The sequence below is a fragment of the Bacillus rossius genome, assembly GCF_032445375.1.
Source record: "Bacillus rossius redtenbacheri isolate Brsri chromosome 4 unlocalized genomic scaffold, Brsri_v3 Brsri_v3_scf4_2, whole genome shotgun sequence".
Taxonomy (NCBI): Eukaryota; Metazoa; Arthropoda; class Insecta; order Phasmatodea; family Bacillidae; genus Bacillus; species Bacillus rossius.
In genome coordinates, this window is record NW_026962011.1 from 45,640,173 (window position 1) to 45,661,918 (window position 21,746).

Sequence of the window (21,746 nt, forward strand, 5' to 3'; positions counted from 1 at the left end):
CCTCTACCCCGATGTGCAGGCCACACCGCGCGGCTTGTTACGACAGCGCGCCCCAGTAACTGCGGCCCGTGGCTGCGCCAGCGCGCGGCCAAACAAACAAACAAAATTCTGCAAGCCCGCAGCGCGCCGCGCCGGCCCCGTGCCCCAATTACATGGTCACGCCACTTGCGCTGACGAGTGAACAGAGCAGCCAGCCCAGAGTCCCGTCAGTAAAGTCCCTAAATTTGATTTCAACAACCCTGCAAAATTTCAACCCGCGACAATATCATACTGAATTAAGGCATCAAGATAAAATTAAATGATTGCGATAATATTTGTAATGAATATAATTATTACTACGAGCGAGATTTATGTGCCTAAAGATAGGACTGAGGTGAACTAAATATCTTAACCTTTTCCGAATATTAGCTTGACCAAATACCTTGTGTGGTCACAGAAATTGACACTATTGAAATAGTCGCAAATAACTTTGTTTCTCCCCATAACTTGTGTTAAAACTAGTGGTCCTATAGATTATATTATCTTATATATAAAATTCTCGTGTCACAGTTTTCGTTGCCATACTCCTCCGAAACGGCTTGACCGATTTTGATGAAATTTTTTGTGCTTATCCGGTATCTATGAGAATCGGCCAACATCTATTTTTCATCCCCCTAAATGTTAGGGGTAGTCCACCCCTAAATTTTTTTTTATTTCCAGTTTTTGGTAGGAAATCACCATGGCAACGGCTGTTGCTTTGTTGATGCTTCATTCGTCTCTATGGCAACGGCTATTTCATTGTTAGTGCAGTCCTCATCACCGTTGAAATTTTTCAAGTACTTTAAATATCAAAATTGCCATACTCCTCCGAAACGGCTTGACCGATTTTGATGAAATTTTTTGTGCTTATCCGGTATCTATGAGAATCGGCCAACATCTATTTTTCATCCCCCTAAATTTTAGGGGTAGTCCACCCCTAATTTGTTTTTTATTTTTTAGACAAAATTTTTAATTTCTATTTTTTTATGATACAACATACAAAAATACATACAATCCTCAATTTTCACCCTTCTACGACCAACCCTTATTTTTTAATAGCCATTTTAGTAATTTAATCATTTTTCCTCTCCGGTCGAAAACTGATCAATCGTCATTTAATTAGTTATCCCCGCCAGATGTCTACAGGTGTCACTTCTGACCCAGTAAACAGCACGGAGTAGGGATGCTATAGCATTAAGAGATTGATATTGTTTAATAGTGTTACTGTCGTAATTGTTTAATTAATGATATATAATTTTAAGGAATAAATTATAATAACTTAAAAATAATGTTTGCCTTTTGTTATTTTTAAAAATCCTCATCGTTCACAGCGCTCCATGCTTATTTCACGCATATACCACATTCGTACATACATACAATATACACATTCTAACATACATTACAATAAGTAAGCTATTTTATGTCTACACTAGAAATTACTAGGAAATTATTTATATGGCAAAACAACGTTTGCCGGGTCAGCTAGTGATTATCTAAATCTACCCAAATGAAGCCGAGGTACAGTCTATATATGAGAATATTACAAACCCAAATTTAGTTTCTTTATAATTTTCATAAACAATAATATTCAATAAGACTTGAACTTTTGTTAGAAGCCGGACCCAAAATAACTTCCGGTAATTAGACATACAAAGTATGGTTTAAAGCATGTGTTTGGTTCCTTATATTATTAACTAGCTGCCCGACCCGGCTTCGCACGGCTATACTAATTGAAAAAAATTAAACCACATCTCCCATTTACAGTAATGATAAATAAAAAAAATTCAGTGAAAATTTATTACAATGCTGTATAATGTACCGGAGAGAAAATGAATAGCACCGATGGTTTCCCGACTCGTGCACGCAACGTACAACTGATGTACCCGTACTTCGCTACGGCAGTCTACAGGCAGATCACTCTTGCGTCGCTCATTATACATGCCCCTCCTTGTGGGTACGCCACTGCCGCGCGATGACTGTTGCCATGGAGACGCAGAAGGCATGAACAATGTAAAATCCTGTTCTCATGCAGACAAAGTACCCACTGTTGCCTGGTTTTAACCACCCATGGGATCTAATTTTCGGAAAATGTCATCCTGCGTAACATAAGGAATATTTCTGTGAAGTTTCAAGTCTGTAAAATATATATACTTGAAAAAAAGGGCAATAAAAACAAATTAAACACAGATAGAGGGAAAAAAACAATAGTTTAGGTTTGCGATTTAAAGTGATAAAAAGTATTTAAATACTAATTGAACTCTAATGAGGGTACTGATTGCTTCGTTGTTAATATCACACGGGTGTTCTTTACTTGTATGGGAAAATTAAGAATGATAAGGCATCTAGTGCGTGGCAACAATGTTAATAGGCAATAGGAAATAAACTTCTAGCGCCTGCGGCATTGTCAACACACACTTCGTACGTGTACTGCATGTTGTATCTAACCCCCTCCAACGCATTTGATTCTAAATTGGACTTTTAGTAAGAATCTCTAATGTTATTGATAGTATAATATAGCCTATAGCCTTCCTCGATAAATGTACTATCCAACACTGAAAGAATTTTTTAAATCGGACCAGTGGTTCCTGAGATTAGCGCGTTCAAACAAACAACCAAACAAACTCTCCAGCTTTATAATATTAGTATAGATATGCTTTGTGTGTTGTGCATGTCAAAACAGTAATTAATATATATTCTGAAATTATAAGATCAAAACCTACTTGTGTACTTACATCACTGATAACTAAGTATATATATATCCTGTATATAAATAATAATTATGCAAGAGGAACTCTAAATAGTCACTGCATTGTAATTTCACACCACCAGAACACACCTCTACATATAAGTTCCCCGCGGCACTCAAAAAACCCGCGCGCTCCATGCGCGGCGGGACAGTATCACATTCGGCAGGGGCTCACGCGCATGTGTGCTCGGGTACACGGGGAACCTCATTCTCTTTAATTTTTTAAACGAAGAAAATTAATATCAACACGTATTTCGCGTCTGAGGCAGGGGTCCACACGCATGGAATTGGGGCTGACACACTGTCCTACCGGAGGGACAGACCTGTCGTCCCGGCTAGCCTGGATAATACGAGAGGTGAGACGGGATTGGCAATGGAGCAACGACGGAATGAACTGTTGGGGGGAAAACGGGAGTACCCCGAAGAAAACCCATAGTCCACGGCAAATGAGATTTTGACCCCGCCGAGAATTGAAACCCGGTCGCCGTGGTGGAAACCAAGTGTCCTGACTACTTAAAAAAAAAAATTATTTCTACAAAGATGATGGCAATTTTTAACTGTCAATAGTGCCCTAACCATTTCCCTTAACTTAATTTTTATATTTATTTCATGTAACCCAGACTCGTTGTGAAATGATAGTTGTTGTTGAAATGGGTTTTTTTTTGCATGGGTAAGCGCCAGGGAGACGTTCAGGACAACACAAGTTACATTCGTATCCCATCCGGGGATTCGAACCCAGATACCCCGGAGCCGACCCTCTCAACCACAGCGTCATCGGGTGTAATCCTCCCCGCCACACGCCCGGCACGCGGCGGCCTCAGTATTCGGCATTGTTGTTCGTTGTAAACAAGGTGTTCAGCCACCCACGGCGAACACCGGCAGTTGTTTACACGTGCTCGCGGGGGCGGGAGCGGGGGCAAGGTTCCGTCGAGAAGTGGAGTGGGTTGGGGGAGGGAGGGAGGAACCCTCAGAAGCACGCGCGGAGCGACGCCGGGACGACGCGGGACGTCTCTCTGCCTCGACATGACGTCGGTCAAGTCTCTGCGCGTGGCGGGCAAGAAGGCGGCGCAGAGATGGCACCAGTACCTGGCGGCGTTCCTAGGTGAGGCCTGCCGTCCGCTCGCGGCAGTTCAGGCGCAGCATCTCACACCCATGTGGCAGACGTCTCCGCGAAACAAGCGCGGCTCCGGAGGAAGGGCGCAGGGGGCGATAGCCCCTTCCGAGCCCACATTTCACTTCTTATTTCTTTGTAGGCAGGGGCGCAGCAACTAAATTTCCAAAAGGGGGAGGCAACATACCTTTTTATAAAGAATCATCGATCCCCCCTACTGAAGCGGGGGGGTCCGGGGGTCCTCCCCCCTGGAAAATTTGTATTTCAAGGTGGAAAATGGTGCTATTTAAGCAGTTTTATCATCTAAAAATTGATCACACAGCACTTTCTTTGCCCCCGTTTGCCCCCACACTAAGGTTTCAGAAGGGGGGGGGGGGAAATACCCTTGCCCCCTCCCCTGTTGTTGCGCCCCTGTTTGTAGGGAATATTAATGTTAACTTAAATAATTTCGTTAACGTGCTGAACTCTTCTTTCAATCGAAATTTGTACGAAAATACTAAATTTCAGTATTTGAGACCATATATTTTGTGAATATCCCAAGGGCAATGTCATGATTATTAACTGCATCCTCCTGCGTGTGAGAGCCCTGCCTGATAGGTCTTCCCGGAGCCGCCATTGCTGCGAGTGCGACGGAAGTCAAGGGACGGAAAAAGAGTAACAAACAACGGTGCTGCCATCTGTGGCGGTCGGCGCGAACCAAAGTTAACACACACAAAGGGAAAATTCTATAGTATTAACTGTTCAATGATTTACTTGTCGAGAATTAGGTCAAAAATCTACTAAAATTAAAAAAAAAAACGAGTTGTGGGCAGCGACTATCAACCACAACATATAAATTTGAAAGTTAAAATGTTGAAAATTTTGGATTTGTAAATGAATTGTCACATCACTAAATGTACTTATGTGGACGCTAATATTTTAATCATGAATTACGTACGTAAACACAACATAGATATTATTTTTTTTCATTGTATTTTTAATTCAACTTCAAATTTTGGTGGGAATTGTGTTTGTGTTTTGGTTGTCCCAAAGCTGAACAAGCAGAAAGTAAAATTTCGCTCTGTAAATCTAATGATTTGATAGTTTTTCCGGCAGCGAATCATATCGGTGGGTGCGGAAACTACGTCCAGAAATGTAAATGAGAATTTGCATACATTCATCACGCTCGTTTCGTATTATAAGTGTATTTGCAATTTGAAAACACTTGAATTTTGTTCGTTACCGAGGTTAAATGTTACTCATCACTGGCGATTACTGAAAGACCTTTTTTTTACCTCGCCATGTTGCAAAGCCCAAAACATTGCGGGAATAGTACTTTATCACTCCTGATGGTAGTTATAAATGTTAATTACAATTGTAATAATTAAAAAAAATCACTCCCATGATAAAATAGTATTTTGAAACTGTTTCCACAATGCAAACAAAACACTTTAGCCAATGTTTTGTGCGTCTAACCAACATGGCACAGTCGATGAGCTGAAAAAAATAGCTTCACCTGGTTACCATGTACTTAATTATGCGGAAGTGGCCACTTCTGTGCTATTGCATATTCGCATTTTTCTTTTCGAAGCCGCTGTACAAAATTTTCCTAAAATACGATAAACGCTGCTATTTTCTATGCATCTGTGCAATAAATAGTTATAATGTGTGTAGAATCTGTATGGAGAGAGTATAAGTTTATTCGTTGGCGTATGGAGTGGTAGCCCTAATTATTCTATTATTCTAAAAGCTTTGTAACAGTTGGTGTAGCTAATAAAACGATGGTAGTTTGAAGAAGAGCATATATGTTTTTCTGTTATTTTGTCCTCGTGGTATTTAAAACACTGCACGGACACTTCACAAACATTTGTATCATAAAATGAGAATCCTTTCAGCAGGCACGAATTTTACCACGGCATTTAGTAAAAAAAAGAATAAATTATTTTATGATATTTAAAAGTATAAATATTTTATGTAAAATACTTAGAGGCTTGTAAAGTTTTATTTTAAATTTCTAAGGTTCAAATTAGCATATATCTGAGGATATACACCTTTCTCGCGATCACTGTGACGTTGCGAGTTCTTCTTTGTGACTCAAACTAAAAAAAAAATTATATCGCAGTCCTCTGTTATTAAGTATACCCTAGATAGTCAATCATGTTGATCAAAAGATTGCGTCAATCGATTGAGTCAAGAAAGACTGATCGTCTAGGAACCCGTTTAACGCATAAGTCGAGCATTCATTAACCGTGAGTAATGGAAAGTTTGACTGACGCACACTATATTTGACAATCCACGAAAAAGTAAATAAAAAAAGCACAATTTCAATATTAGTTCACTAAAGTCTTGTAACAGAAGGAATAATACCTTATATACGGAAAATCCACTATGAATTGGTTTTTATTAAAATATTTAAAAGTTGATTGATGGGTTGATTGAAAACCCGCGTCATTCGATTCACTCAATCTTTTGATCAAACGATTGACCGTTTTGGAGCAAGGCGTCACGTAGTACTAAGGACGCAGCCGGCCAGTGGAAAGGGAGGAAGGCGTATCGGAATATTCCAACTCCCTTCCGGTATTCCGCGAAGTAAAGTTCACACTTTTAAATACTGTGCACTAAAAAAACTAACATCAGAAAACTGAACCTTACGAAAAAATAAAATAAAATTTTTTCTTCGCAGAAATATCTTCCCAAAACTATAATCTACTAAAATTTAAAAACAAGTGGTGTGCAGCGACTAGCAACAACAACATATAAATTTGAAAGCTTGGATGTTGGAAAGTTTTGATATGTAAATAAATTGTCATATCACTAAATATACTTACGTGGAAGCTAAGATTTTAAAGAATTACATACATAAAAACAACATAATCTTTTTCATTGCATTTTTAACTCAACTTAAAATTTGATACGAATTGTGTATATATTTTTATAATAATAAATCTTGTCTCCGAAGCTAAACAAGCTGAAAGTAACATGTGGATATCAAAAATAAAGATAAACTCCATCAAAACATATTATCACTTTTTGAAATACAGTCCCTAGGAAGGAGAATGAGAGTTTAGTAAATTTTCATACATTTTCTCTGATTTTAAGTGGATGTAACAGTTTTATTTTCAAAGAGAAATGGAACGGTAAACAATAAAACATTCAATCAAATATTCCTTCATTTGTAACCCATACCACACACCAAAAACATTCTTGATTCCAGTTACAATCAAACTTGCCACGACACTCAGTTGAGCTTGTTGCAAGTCTACTAAGGCAGGCAACAGCAAGCATTATGCAGGAAAAAAAAATAAAAACCTTTGGCAAGCGTTCGGGAAGCAATTCTCAGCCTCAATGATCAAATCTTGGTTTGAGTAAAACTTGAGTAAAGCTTGTTGTGTCAGGTTTGCACAATAAGCCAAATTAAAGTAAATTCCAAGCTTTCAGAAAACATGTCTTGGTATCAAAAGGCCAAATCTTGGTTTGAATCAAGCTAGTTGTGTCAGGAATGCACAGAAAGCCTAATTCAAGTGAATGCCAAGCTTTCAGAAAGCATGTCTCGGTCTCAAAAGCCAAATCTTGGTTTGAGTCGAGCTTGAGCCCAGCTTGTGGTGTCAGGAATGCAAAGTAAGCCAAATTCAAGTAAATTCCAAGCTTTCAGAAAACATGTCTTGGTATCAAAAGGTCAAATCTTGGTTTGAGTCAAGCTTGTTGTGTCAGGAATGCACAGCAAGCCTAATTCAAGTGAATTCCAAGCTTTCAGAAAGCATGTCTCGGTCTCAAAATGCCAAATCTTGGTTTGAGTCGAGCTTGAGCCCAGCTTGTGGTGTCAGGAATGCACAGTAAGCCAAATTCAAGTAAATTCCAAGCTTTCAGAAAACATGTCTTGGTATCAAAAGGCCAAATCTTGGTTTGAATCAAGCTAGTTGTGTCAGGAATGCACATAAAGCCTAATTCAAGTGAATGCCAAGCTTTCAGAAAGCATGTCTCGGTCTCAAAAGGCCAAATCTTGGTTTGAGTCGATCTTGAGCCCAGCTTGTGGTGTCAGGAATGCAAAGTAAGCCAAATTCAAGTAAATTCCAAGCTTTCAGAAAACATGTCTTGGTATCAAAAGGCCAAATCTTGGTTTGAGTCAAGCTTGTTGTGTCAGGAATGCACAGCAAGCCTAATTCGAGTGAATGCCAAGTTTTCAGAAAGCATGTCTCGGTCTCAAAAGGCCAAATCTTGGTTTGAGTCAAGCTTGTTGAGTCAGGTTTGCACGATAAGTCTAATTCAAGTAAATGCCAAGCTTTCAGAAAGCATGTCTCGGTCTCAAAAGGCCAAATCTTGGTTTGAGTCAATCTTAGTAAGTTACAAGATTTTAGAAAGCAAGAGGTCAACTCTTGGTTTGAGTGGAGCTTGAGCCAAGCTTGTTGTGTCAGGAATGCACAGGAAGCCTAATCAAGTAAATTCCAAGCTTTCAGAAAACATGTCTTGGTATCAAAATGCCAAATCGTGGTTTGAGTCCAGCTTGTTGTGTCAGGAATGCACAGCAAGCCTAAATCAAGTTAATTCCAAGCTTTCAGAAAGCATGTTTCGGTCAAAAAATGCCAAATCTTGGTTTGAGTCGAGCTTGAGCCCAGCTTGTGGTGTCAGGAATGCACAGTAAGCCAAATTCAAGTAAATTCTAAGCTTTCAGAAAACATGTCTTGGTATCAAAAGGCCAAATCTTGGTTTGAGTCCAGCTTGTTGTGTCAGGAATGCACAGCAAGCCAAATTCAAGTAAATTCCAAGCTTTCAGAAAACATGTCTTGGTATAAAAAGGCCAAATCTTGGTTTGAGTCAAGCTTGTTGTGTCAGGAATGCACAGCAAGCCTAATTCAAGTGAATGCCAAGCTTTCAGAAAGCATGTCTCGGTCTCAAAATGCCAAATCTTGGTTTGAGTCGAGCTTGAGCCCAGCTTGTGGTGTCAGGAATGCACAGTAAGCCAAATTCAAGTAAATTCCAAGCTTTCAGAAAACATGTCTTGGTATCAAAAGGCCAAATCTTGGTTTGAGTCAAGCTTGTTGTGTCAGGAATGCACAGCAAGCCTAATTCAAGTGAATTCCAAGCTTTCAGAAAGCATGTTTCGGTCTCAAAATGCTAAATCTTGGTTTGAGTAGAGCTTGAGCCCAGCTTGTTGTTTCAGGAATGTACGGAAAGCCTAATTCAAGTAAATGCCAAGCTTTCAGAAAGCATGTCTCGGTCTCAAAAGGCGAAATATTGGTCAAATGTTGTTTCGAGTGGAGCTTGTTGTGGTGCAAGCCTGCAGGTAGCTGAAACAAGCCGCTAGCGCTTGTCCGCAGTGAACATCGTCTCCGTGTCGGCGGGCACCACGTACGGCTGGCTCACGCCCATGCTGCCGCTGCTCCAGTCGGACAGCTCGCCGCTCGGCATCCCGCCCATCTCGGACGGCGAGGCGTCGTGGATCGCCTCCGTCGCGACGCTGGCGCGCCTCGTGTCCATCCCGGCATACATGTACTCGCACGACCGCCTGGGCCGGCGCGTCACTGCCTACCTGACCGCGGCGCCGCTCGTCGCCTGCTGGGCGATGCTGCTGGCGGCGCGCTCCGCGCTCATGCTGCTGGTGGCCAGGTCAGCACACGCGGGTATCCATATGGTGCCTGTCAGCCGTTGCGTGTCATCGTAACGTATAAACCCTTGACACCAGGGCCGGCGCGTCCACACAGGCGAACTAGGCGACCGCCCAGGGCGCCAAGTAGCCTGGGGGCGGCGCAGCACGACACATAACAGCTGATATAACATGTTTAACGATTATTGAAACTAGATAAAAATGGACTTTTGTAACAGTTTCGACTGTTTATATTGATATAAGTAATTATTTAAAGTCCACGGTGACCTGTTTATGATTTGTAATAAGTAAAAAATTAAAAAAAAAACACAAACCTGCTTACATTTGATTATTGACAAAATCTTAGGCTTACGTGATGTATTTTGAGGCAATGAAAATTTTTTTTGGGGTGTCCGGCCGGGGGGGGGGGGGGCATTAAGGTTTTTCGCCTAGGGCGCCAATTTACCTTGCACCGGCCCTGCTTGACACGACACGGTGCAACGATGTTGGAATTCCTACCGTGTCATTCATCCGTTGCAACGTATCCGTATCAAAAACAGATGTTACATCCCATCACACCAGAAGGGCAGTGTATAGCCATGAGTGCAACTCAGCTTGCAGCAGCAGCCTACATTTGTATACGCTAGACAACTCAGCTTGCACACATATGGATAAGACTTAAGGCCCCCGCCTACCCGGGTACACATGTGGTGCGCAGAGCTTCAGGACAAACAACGCGATTTCAAAACTACTCAAGATATCCGAGTGGGGTCTGTTTATGAAAAGCATTTAAGAGTCCGCCGAGAGACGAAAAGTACTTTTGATTTACGATTAAGTTCTTAAACTGTATTTTTAGAATAGTTAAAATGGCTAAAACGCATGTTTTCAGGGTAAATGATAGGCGTAAAACAACCGGTACAGATTCTTGAAAGCACTTAAGGGACTTACATTACACCTTTATCTTCATTTCTCCGCAATATAATGTTACGGTCACCGCTCAAATTTCACAGTTATCCTGTGCACGACGAGAAGACTGCGCGCCAGTCCAGAGGCGACACCGCGCTGGAAGCACCAGCGAGCGTCGCGCTTATCATCCCGCCTCACTAACACACATACACCCCTGACGAGGCGGGCCCCTTAACAACTGGCCTTCTTCAAGGCTGCGTTCACACATACGCGCCAGCGGAGACGAGAAGATTTCCAAACAGTCACGTTCGACGCATCGTCCATGACGTCATCTCAACTGAATTTGAGGACGGGGAACCGATTATGAATATTTTTTTTCTCGAACGCTTCGCGGGTGCGGTGCCAGAGTTTTTGTTTTAGGAAGAAAGATGGTTAAACCGGTTTATTATTAGTTCTATAATATTTTTAGGGGTTTTATTTACTTAATTTATCCGTGAAATCTCTGAAAAGTGTTTACGCACAGTTATGTCCACAGTAACGTGACATTTAGCTTTCGCATCGCGCTGTCGCGTTATTGTGATTCCAGCATTTGACTCAACATCTCCTTTTCTAAATAAATTTAATTTAAAGACTTCTATAAAATTCTAATTGTTACCTCCCTTGTATTTGTTGTTTTGCCACAAATATTTTCAGCTAATATTCACTTAGTATTTTAACATGGGTGAAAAGGCGTGGTAGTCTTCTTAATTGCCCGACTTTTACAACCCATGATATTACACTAATAGTATTTAGGTTAAAAAATTAATTAAAAACCGAAAACAGCATCGAGTTAATTTTTTATAAATAGTATTTAAATAAAAGCAATGACGAAAGACTGAAAAATTCAGATTTGCGTGTGAGACCGAGTCTAAAATGAAAAGAGAGTTTTTCTTTTCTAGGGCTCCCCATGCGGGGGTTTCTCTGGGGTCACGTAGTTTTGCAAAAACTTTTTTTTTTATTTTCCAGCAATTTCATTATTCCATGTTAGGTATAAAGCTTAATCATATAAAAACACACACGCCTTTTAACAGGTTTTTGGTTTGTTTGTATATTAGTTTTAGTATTTAATCATCTACCAATATTTCTTCATTAAATTTTTTTAACTTTGTTAGGATTTATTCGATGTTTATCCTTTAATAGCTAATCAAGAAAAAATTGTATTTCATCAATATAATGTGAAGACTGTCATCTTTTGCTGGAGTGTGACACCTTGTTTTGCTAATAAAATTCATAAAGTTCTTTACTTTCATATTTAATGAAAGGTAGCTAATATTTTGAAATGTTCTAAGTTACTATATTTAATCCACATTAAGCCATAGTCTTAGTATCTGAACGGGAAATTGTTTGTTATGTCATATGAGAATATATTTATTTCGTAAATGTTCAAACATATGCATTGTGTGAAGGTATATGATTGCTTATAGAACTAAACCGACATTGTCCCAATAAAAGAATTATGTGATTAATAAAATAATTTTTGTTGTTTCAATAATTTATCTTACTGATTAGTGCAAACTTAATTTAAGTCATGTCAAATAGAGAAAATGGCTGCACTGAAATTCTTGAAAACACATTGTAATTATTTTATTATTTTATTTAATGTAACCTTTATATTTGTAAGTCAGGTGCTTAAAATAAATATACTTATGGAATGTAAATTTAAAAGCAGTAATTAAGAATACGTTATTTGCCGTCAATGTTTATGACAAAATGTCACAACAGAGATAAATATGTTTCTCCTAAAATATAGAAACATATCTAACACACAAACAGATTTTTAGACCTAATACTTAGAGACCGGAAAAACTCGCGGGTTCAATGACCTTTAGGATAGACTCCAATATCCTTTTACACACTCGGGCAAATGCCAACTGTTCATTGGTTACTGACTTGTGAGTCGTTACGACTGGGTGGCCTGTGATCGGACACTTCTATGAGTGAGGGTCTCTAATTGGCCCTCAGTCCTCCAGATTAACTGTGGACCAATGGCAGAAAACAGCACTAAGGTATAATTATTTGAATTTTAGCATAGCACGTAATGAACCCGCGAATTTTTCAGGTCTCTACCAATACTACGTTCGGCTATAAATCAGTAAATATGTTTACTTTCATTTTTTTTTCAGATTGCTTTTCGGAGTATCGAGCGCCGGGATATGCTTGCTCGTCCCGTCGTACCTGAGCGACATCGCTGAAGACGACGTGAAAGGACAGCTGGGCGTGTTCTACACGCTGTCCATCGACGTGGGGCTGACCATGTCCTACGCCATGGGCCACTACATGTCGTACGTGGCCTACAACACCTGCTGCCTCATCCTGCCAATCGTGTTCGCCGCGGCGATGTTCTGGCTGCCAGAGTCCCCCATATTCCTCATGACGGAGGGCAAGACCGAGGAGGCGAAGAAGGCGCTCCGGTGGCTGAGGAACGGACAGGACAAGGAGTTGGAGATCGACCGACTGAAAGCCAGGGCGGAGGACACTTTGAAGAAGCGCCAGACCAAAGTGAGCTTGCTTCCAGTGAACATCAGATTTTCAGAATGTCTGTAAAGTCGGTTTACGGACGATAGTTTAACGTGACAACGTCATAACAAAACATTGATGAAATGATTGCATACTTTCATGAATAAAATTGAATCATTTTTATTGAATTATCACTATTTTGTATGGATACAAAGAAGGAGTGAAATGAATTCTACAATTTAATTGATAAATTTTCTTTTATTTGCACTCATTAATTCAAACATGTTTATTACTTTAACGAAGAGATTATTTCAACTGTAACTTTCATACAAGTTTGCTATTTAACTTCTTCCTATCTGTGTTATTCTGTTAAGGATATGACGATGATAGGAAAAGTAGGAAACGAATGGGAGTGTTTCAAGTTTAATGTGCCTCGAAAAAGTCAAATCGATGGTTGTTCCAATCGAGTGGAAGAGAGATAGATGCGGCGCAAACGTAAAATGAGCGCAACGGGACTATGTGCGTAACGGGACACTTTTTCGTGCGTGCAGCCGGCGTTCATCGATTTATTAGACGTTGTTACGTCAAAATAGTATTATTTTATCACACAGCACAAAATTTTCAGACTCGTATCTGTAATGATGCAACCAAAGTTGTTTTAGTGTTCTGAAAGACATCTGAATCGTCATGAATTTCGTGGATAAGGGCCATGGATAGAAACCGAGGCTGTGAAAGACAAAAATAAAAAATGTCAAGGAACCCTTCCTATTGTTTAATGTACACAATTTCAAATTCCACTGTTTTAAAAAAAGGTTATACTTTTTTTTTAACTTTACTGTGGCTATAACTAGGGTTTATTAGGAATAATATTTGTAGTGTACTTGTAAAATTTAAACCTGAGCATTAAAAAAAATTGTGAAACTCAACAAGGACCCCTTTGGTGTCCAGACCCCGAGGATTTTGCTCCCTTTTCCCTACCCTGGATGGATGAATGTTGGTTGATCTCGAATTCCTTCTAATGTGGGCTTGTTCTCGTGTTGTGTTCCAGCTATCGCTGTCGGACATCACGGAGCGAAGCACCATGAGAGGCATCCTCATCAACCTCAGCCTCACCTCCGTGAGGTACCTGTGCGGGGTGAACGCCATCATGACCTACACGGTGGTGATCTTCCAGGAGGCAGGGTCGACCATCGAGCCCAACCTCGCGACGATACTGGTGGGGGTGCTGGTGATCATCGGGTCCGTGTTCTCCTCGCTGGTGGTGGAGAGGTGCGGCCGGCGACCGCTGCTCATATACACCACGGTGCTTCTGGCCGTCTCGCTCATCTCCCTGGGCGCCTTCTGCTACCTGAGGAGCCTGGGCTGGGACCTGGACCACCTGGGCTGGCTGCCGCTCGCCTGCATGTGCCTCTACAACCTGGTGCACGGAGTCGCGCTCAGCCCCTTGCCCAGCGCCATCGTCAACGAGACGGTCACCGTCCACGCCCGCGGAGCCGTGCAGAGCCTCTGCAACATCGTCGGCGCGGTGTTCTCCTTCGCCGTGCTCATGACCTACTCGCCGCTCACCAAGGCCGTGGGGCAGCACGGCTGCTTCTGGCTGTACGCCTCCGTGTGCGTGGCGGGCACCGTCACCATGTACCTCACCGTGCCGGAGACCAAGAACAGGAGCATCGAGGAGGTCATCGAGCAGCTCAGGAGCGACCACTACGTCCGCTCAGTGCTGCAGAAGAGGCCCCGGCCCGGCGACCCGGCCTAGTCGCTGCCGAGGTCCGCGTCTTCAGCTGCGGCGATCACTGAGACGTCTTCAGCTGCGACGATCACAGCGACGTCTTCAGCTGCGACGATCACAGCGACGTCTTCAGCTGCGGCGGTCACACCGACGTCTTCAGCTGCGGCGGTCACACCGACGTCTTCAGCTGCGACGATCACAGCGACGTCTTCAGCTGCGACGATCACAGCGACGTCTTCAGCTGCGGCGGTCACACCGACGTCTTCAGCTGCGGCGGTCACACCGACGTCTTAAGCTGCGGCGATCAAAGCGACGTCATCAGCTGCGGTTGTCACAGCGACGTCTTCAGCTGCGGCGGTCACAGCGACGTCTTCAGCTGCGGCGGTCACTGCGACGTCTTCAGCTGCGGTTGTCACAGCGACGTCTTCAGCTGTGGCGATCACTGCGACGTCTTCAGCTGCGGCGATCACTGCGGCGATCACTGCGACGTCTTCAGCTGCGGCGATCACTGCGACGTCTTCAGCTGCGGCGATCACTGCGACGTCTTCAGCTGCGGCGATCACAGCGACGTCTTCAGCTGCGGCGATCACAGCGAACAGCGAACAATGAACAATGAAACAGTGATTTCAGTAAAAATACAACAGACCTTCATTGCAAGGTTTTAAATGGTCATATTTTTATCGCTCCAGCTGCAAAGGATGATTTTTTTTTAAATTGCAATATGTGATATTAATTTCAAGAATTTCTCTCGTTTCAAGTGATTTTTTTTGAATAAGTAAGCTCGTTTCGTCTCCGAACAGAATGCGAAGAAAATCCTAACAGAAAGTAATTTTAAGTCATAAATTTTTGTAAAGTGAATATTTTTTTTTTTTAGTTTTTGTTTGCATTTTTTTTAGTGCATCATTTCACGAAATTAAGGTCACTCACTGAGTTCTTTGTTCAGACGAAATCAATCAGATTTTTCAAGAACGCAAATTTTATTTAATATTTATTTGATGCTGAAAATAGTCCTAACTTTGAAAACACGTGTGCAAACTCGAAATTGGAAACAAATATATATATATTTATTTAAAAAAATTAGTAGTAGAATACAGTATTTGTTGGACCATTTATTTTATACATTATTCTGTCTGTAATTATAATCAAAGAAAACTTTCTATAAATCTTACAAACTTTAAGCTTTTTCAAGAGAACAAATGCTTACACAATTTATTAATTTATTCTAGTAGTTACTGTGTTTTAATGGCTATTTTCCAGTTTATTATAACGTAAGATATAAAAATAAAAATAGAATAGTAGTACTTGTAAGATCAAACAGAATTACTCAATATTATTGTTTGGATTTTAGTATTTAAATTAACAAAGAAATTAAAAACCATTAATAGGTTGTTAAAAAAATACTTCTAATAACTTGTTAGTTAAAACTTTACATTTGATTATAATGCGTTTACAAAAAACAATATTATCACTTTGTCACAATTAAAATTTATCATTCTCACCTAATTGTTTATGCAATGAGATATGAAATATAGTGCGCGTCCAAAACTGTTAAAATAATGGGGGGAAAAACATGTATTAAGGAATATACAATAAAATTATAATCAGCTTTCAGAAAATTTTATTTAAAAAAATGGTGAGTGAGTCTTTTAGTACTTGCCAGTGATGTGTAAACATCTAACATCGGTAACGAACAAAATTCATGTCTTCTTTTGTTGCAAATAAACTAATAATACGCAACTCGGACCAGTGGCGGATCCAGGATTTTGGTTTGGGAGGGGCTTGACCCAGCTGAGGCTAGGCTTTATCAAGGCAAACACTAAAACAATAGTGGACCCAGATGTTTTTGTAGGGGGCTTGAGCCACTAAGCCCCTCTGGATCCGCTATTGACTCGGACACCTAATTTAACGTAGAATTCTGCAAAATAATTCCGAGAGTAATAAATATACGGAAAAATTAATTATAGGGAAAAACAGTAAAAATTGGTCTCCTTTTAAAACCTAAATATATTTCGTTTAACAAGACCGTACTATTGATTTTTCAAGGCTAACCGAACGACAGGAGTACCAAACGTGTCGCATTTAATGTTTCAACGCTGAACAAGTGACATTTACCCCTGTTGCCTACCCTGACAACTGGGTGAGTTAAGTGATAACTCATAAGTAGAGACCTGCAAAATTCGCAGATTCAGTGACCTCCAGGATAGACTCTACTACACTCTACACACTCGGGCAAATGCCACCTGTTCATTGGCTCCTGACTTGTGAGTCGTCTCGACTGAGTGTCTGTGATTCGACACTTCTTTGAGCGAGCGTCTCTAATTGGCCCTCATTACTCCAGATTAACAGTGAACCAGTGGTAGAAGCAGCGCTGAGGTATAATTATTTGAATTGTAGCATATCACGAAATGAATACGCGAATTTTGCAGGTCTCTGCTCATAAGCAAATGAAAAAAAAGTGTGCTTTGAGCCACATACAATATTTTATCCAAAAAAGTAACCAGCATTAAACTCTCAATAACAAAACATATATCTTGCTTAACACTGACTCAATGATCCCCAACATTTTTTTATGCTCGCATGATTCCAAAGGTACTGTTACACACAGAATGTTTTCGATACTGCATGATTTTGCACCAGCTTACATACTTTGCAAAAGATGTGGGTGAGTACTTGACATTTACATTTTATGATCGCTGGATTGGTCGTGGAGGTCTTATACCTTAGCCTGCAACTTTTACTTTCGCGTGAAACCACATGCAGTCTGTAATGTAGGATCTCGGGATATTGTTAAGCGGACCCCCTCCCCCCCCCCCCCACCCATCCGGGTCAATCAGAACCTACGTGTGCATTCGCCCGTGCGATTTTTGATGTCGTATTGAAGCTCCCGATCGCACCTTTAAAGATGTGTTGTAAATAGCGAGTGAGCACTTTTGTAGTGGTATGTGAATTTTTTTTAACTCATAACCATTTAACATAAGTGATTGAAGTTCAAAGATAATTTTAGCGTCGCCTCACATTCCTGCTTGATTAACCAGCACCAAAGCTCATTGAGCGCGCAGTACGTGTTGCCTACTTGTCAGGCAGTTGAGACATCGTGTCTGAAACTTGTGTCTGTTTATCTGAGAAGGTTTCGACACGAACATTTTTTTTTGTTAATTCTGCTATGCTTGTCAAAAATTTCATTTAAAGTTTATTACAACTTTTTTTTGTAAAATTACATGTGAAAAAATTACCAACCGTTATATATTACTAAAAAAAACATGATATTGACAAACGAGTTGTCACAGGTGTAAGAAATGTGAAAATATTTTTTAACGATTTGTTGTATACGTGCGTATAGTTTCACATATGCTTTTTTGGTGTGCACCTAAATTTGATATCTGAGAGTGTGTAACTACTTTAAAAGTTACCGATGGTTAAAGTAGTAAGCATTGTTTTCTTCATATTAGCTCGTCAGTAGTCATCGGGTGGGTTATATGTTGTAGTACGGAAAAAGCATGTATATAGTTAGACATAAAGCTACTTTGCCTGAATAATCAGGCCTTAGTTACTGACCACCAAATTACTCGATATGATTTTTAGTTACTTGAGTGAAACAACTTTGACTTCAAATACTTTTGCAAAATAGTAATAGGCTAAATTACATTACATAAAACAATTTTAAGTTAAATGACTTTAGACTGAAAAATTTATGCTTCCAAAAAAAATACTTTATGGTAAATTATTTCAGATCGAGTGACTAGGCCGGATTGTTTGGTATAAATAACTTAAAAAATCTTAATTCAAATTATTTTAGACCAAAAAAATATATCTAAAACATCCTTAGACCATATATAACTAAATATAAAATAATTTTCGGGCAAATAATTTTAAGGACTAATGTTATTAAGTGTTATTATTTAATGAAAAATAAATTTAGACAAAAATATCTATTCATTTTGGACCATGGTACATAAAATTAAACATTGTAGGCATGGTTATTTAATACCACATATTTTAAGAACCTATGACAAATACAAAAAGAAATTATTAAAGTTACTGCGTTAATCCGCAATGGTTCGCTAGCTGTGCTAGTGTCACCTGTGAGATATTCTACCGTCACCGGACGCAATATTTTATATTTTTCTCGGCGTTGGCTATTTATACTGCAAAAATCGCTACATGTCATTCCTTAGCCAGATACTTTAAAATTTAAAAAAAAAATAGAAATATTTTGCAGGTAGGTGGGTTCGAACCCAAGACTTGCAGCTTATCAGTATAGCGCTTTGTAGTCAAAATGGAGAAAGGTGTTTTATATGTGTATACTAGAACAATATTCTTTAACAAATTATAAATATTCATCCGGTACTACAAAATGTTTAACAAGTCAACCTAATTTTTTTTCCACAGTATAAATATTTATTTTTAATTTTATTTACGTAAAATGGTTATTACTACACAGAAATCTCAATATTAAGCATATTAAATGTTACAAGTTTTTAAGTCTGTAGTGGTCTTTTTGCCAAACTTCCTGCTTACAATCTAACGTAACATCACAATTTAGGTCTAGATAAAATGCCTTTTGTAGGATATTATTGATTTAAAGATTTTGAAATTTAAAAATTTAAAAATAATATGAAATATTACGGTAAAAGTATAGATACTTATATTAAAAATATATTCTCAGTTCTGTGATAAACACTACCAAACAGTTTGAAGTTGGCCGAAGCAGCCTTGCGTACAGCTTCAAGTTAGATTAATATTTTAGGTAAAAAAATAACATATTCAATCTAATATGGAGCAAAATCCAAAAAAAAATTTATTATCCTCCAGCCTCCATTAAGCTGATGATGACATATTGACAGACATTTTGGAAATTTGTAATTATTAACCTGGAAATTCAAAAAAAAAAAAATTCAATAATTATCAAAAAATTATTTTACTAAAATAATTATTAACTCTGTATATAAAATTCAGCACTTAATAAAATCCTTGGTCGATTAGAAAAAAAGTAATTTAGACTCTAAAATATTAAATTAATCATCCTTACTACGAAAAACTACCCTATACAAGATACCTGCATGGCTTAAATAATACGTTACTCGATTTCACTTCGCCTACCAAGGAGGTATTTTTTTCGATACTCGACGAATATTTAAAACATGTTATGATCAATGTTAGGTGAATAAACCAGGCGTCACGAGGCCAAACATGTCCTGTTTATAGACTTGACGATGCACATTAAACAAAAAAGCAAGCACATTTGCAAGCAGACTAAACTCGGTAGGATACGACCGCAGGATACGATCTAATTCATTAGAGGAATACGATCCCATTAGAGAGATAACTTCTCATCACTATGGATACAATATCTTCAGAAGGATAAGATCACATGAAAGGGATACAATCTTTTCCCTAAGACGAAAAAAAGGTGTAGGACCTTCACCGGTTTTAATGTGATTTTTTTTTAAATTGAACACTTCGTCCAAACTGAAAGCAGAAATTGTCGCAACGTAGCAATTCCTCAAAGGACTCTTTGCAAAATTGACTTTCTCATTACGTATAGCATTGTTGGTTTTAGTGAACGAAATGACACAGTACCGACACATATAAGCCGACGATGCCACTTCTGCTTTGAAACCACACGGACTGTTCTTGATATGCCATCAAAAAGTCTTCAAAAATTAAAACAAAAAATGATTCAACCAGCTTCGAACACTCTCACTGTCAAAAATATTTTTGCCTATATTATCGCTCTTATATGTATGAATTAAAAATTTTCGTGAGTAGGAGTTCATTTATCTCATACAAGAAAATTGCTGCAAGTAGTTCCTATTTCTGCCAAACAGATGTTGCCACATGTTGTGTTGACTTGATGTAAGTTTTTGGACATACGCCATTGCTAAGAACTTTTTCTGTTGAAGAAAAACTAAAAAAATAAAACAATCAAGAAATGAATAAATAAAAATACCCAAAAAAGACAAAAAATTGCTATTGTCAACAAGGATATAAACACCTCAAAATATGCTGTAACAGGAATATGGTCAACAAACAAAGAAAAACAAAGAAAGATGTACTAAGAAAACGAAAAAAAAACCAAAATTATTACGACAAAGAAATATTGAACCCAAAAAAATTCAGCACAACGGTTGAAACGAAACAAAAACACAACAAAACGAAAAGAAGAAACAAACACAATAGTTTTCCAAAACAGAATAGAACGATAAAAAAAAAACCACAAATGATGACAGCACAAAAATATTGAACCCAAATAATTCAGCACAACCGTTGAAACGAGACAAAAACACGACAAAACGAAAAGACAAAACAAACACAATAGTTTTACCAAAACAGAAACAAGCGACGTTTCGGGAACTGCTATCTGCTCCCGTCCTCAGGCAGAGACGCACATGGTACGGAAACGGTCTTTTTTGGGTATTTATTCATTTCTTTATTTTTATTTTTTTTATTTTTTTAGTTTTTCTTCAACAGTAAAAGTTCTTAGCAATGGCGTATGTCCAAAAACTTACATCAAGTCATGCACTCTCATTGCACAAATCTTTCAAAGATAATATTTTGTGTTGAGGTAAATATTATTTATTATTTATGTGGGATGTTAGATGCTCTCTCAGGGCCGCAAGAGGAGGGCTTCGCTAGAAATCAAGGAGAAGAAAATTCGTCTTGTATGATAGTGTCAATAGTAACTGACTCAGTAATGAATCACTTTTGTCTTAATTCCACAAAATAAAGTAAAATATTGTAAGTGTTGGTTTGGTAACAGGACATCAGCAATTAAACGAAATTCTAAATATAATTGCACGGCTCTATAAGAAAATGCATTCAGTGAACATTTTCTCACCAATAACCAGAAGCACATGGAGAAAACTAACACAATATGGTCAGGAATAACCAGAAGCACACGGAGAAAACCAACAAAATGTTTTCAATTTTTTTTTGTTTTGGGTTCAATATTTCTGGTCATCATTTGTATGTTTTTTTTTTTTTCGTTCTCTTAGTACATGTTTCTTTGTTTTGATGACCATATTCCTGTTACGGAATATTTTGTGGTGTTTATATCCTTGTTGACAACAGCAATTTTTTGCTTAATTTTGTGTTGTTTTGTCTTTTTGGGTTTTATTTATTATTTTTTTTATTTTCTAGTTTTTCTTCAACAGAAAAAGTTCAGTTTTCCTCAAGAAGA

At 39.0% G+C, this 21,746-nt stretch overlaps 1 protein-coding gene across 1 annotated transcript in view; it reads left to right on the forward strand.

The window, feature by feature from the left end:
• The first annotated feature begins 3,726 nt into the window (after nucleotides 1–3,726).
• LOC134541845 (uncharacterized) overlaps nucleotides 3,727–21,746 on the forward strand; it is a 33,429-nt gene continuing 15,409 nt past the window's right edge. Inside the window, exons 1-5 of the mRNA XM_063385542.1 lie at nucleotides 3,727–3,866; nucleotides 9,170–9,458; nucleotides 12,504–12,879; nucleotides 13,886–14,592; nucleotides 14,646–15,186. Coding sequence (XP_063241612.1) covers nucleotides 3,788–3,866; nucleotides 9,170–9,458; nucleotides 12,504–12,879; nucleotides 13,886–14,592; nucleotides 14,646–15,186 — 1,992 coding nt within the window. The 5' untranslated portion in view covers nucleotides 3,727–3,787. The remainder of the gene's footprint in view (nucleotides 3,867–9,169; nucleotides 9,459–12,503; nucleotides 12,880–13,885; nucleotides 14,593–14,645; nucleotides 15,187–21,746) is intronic.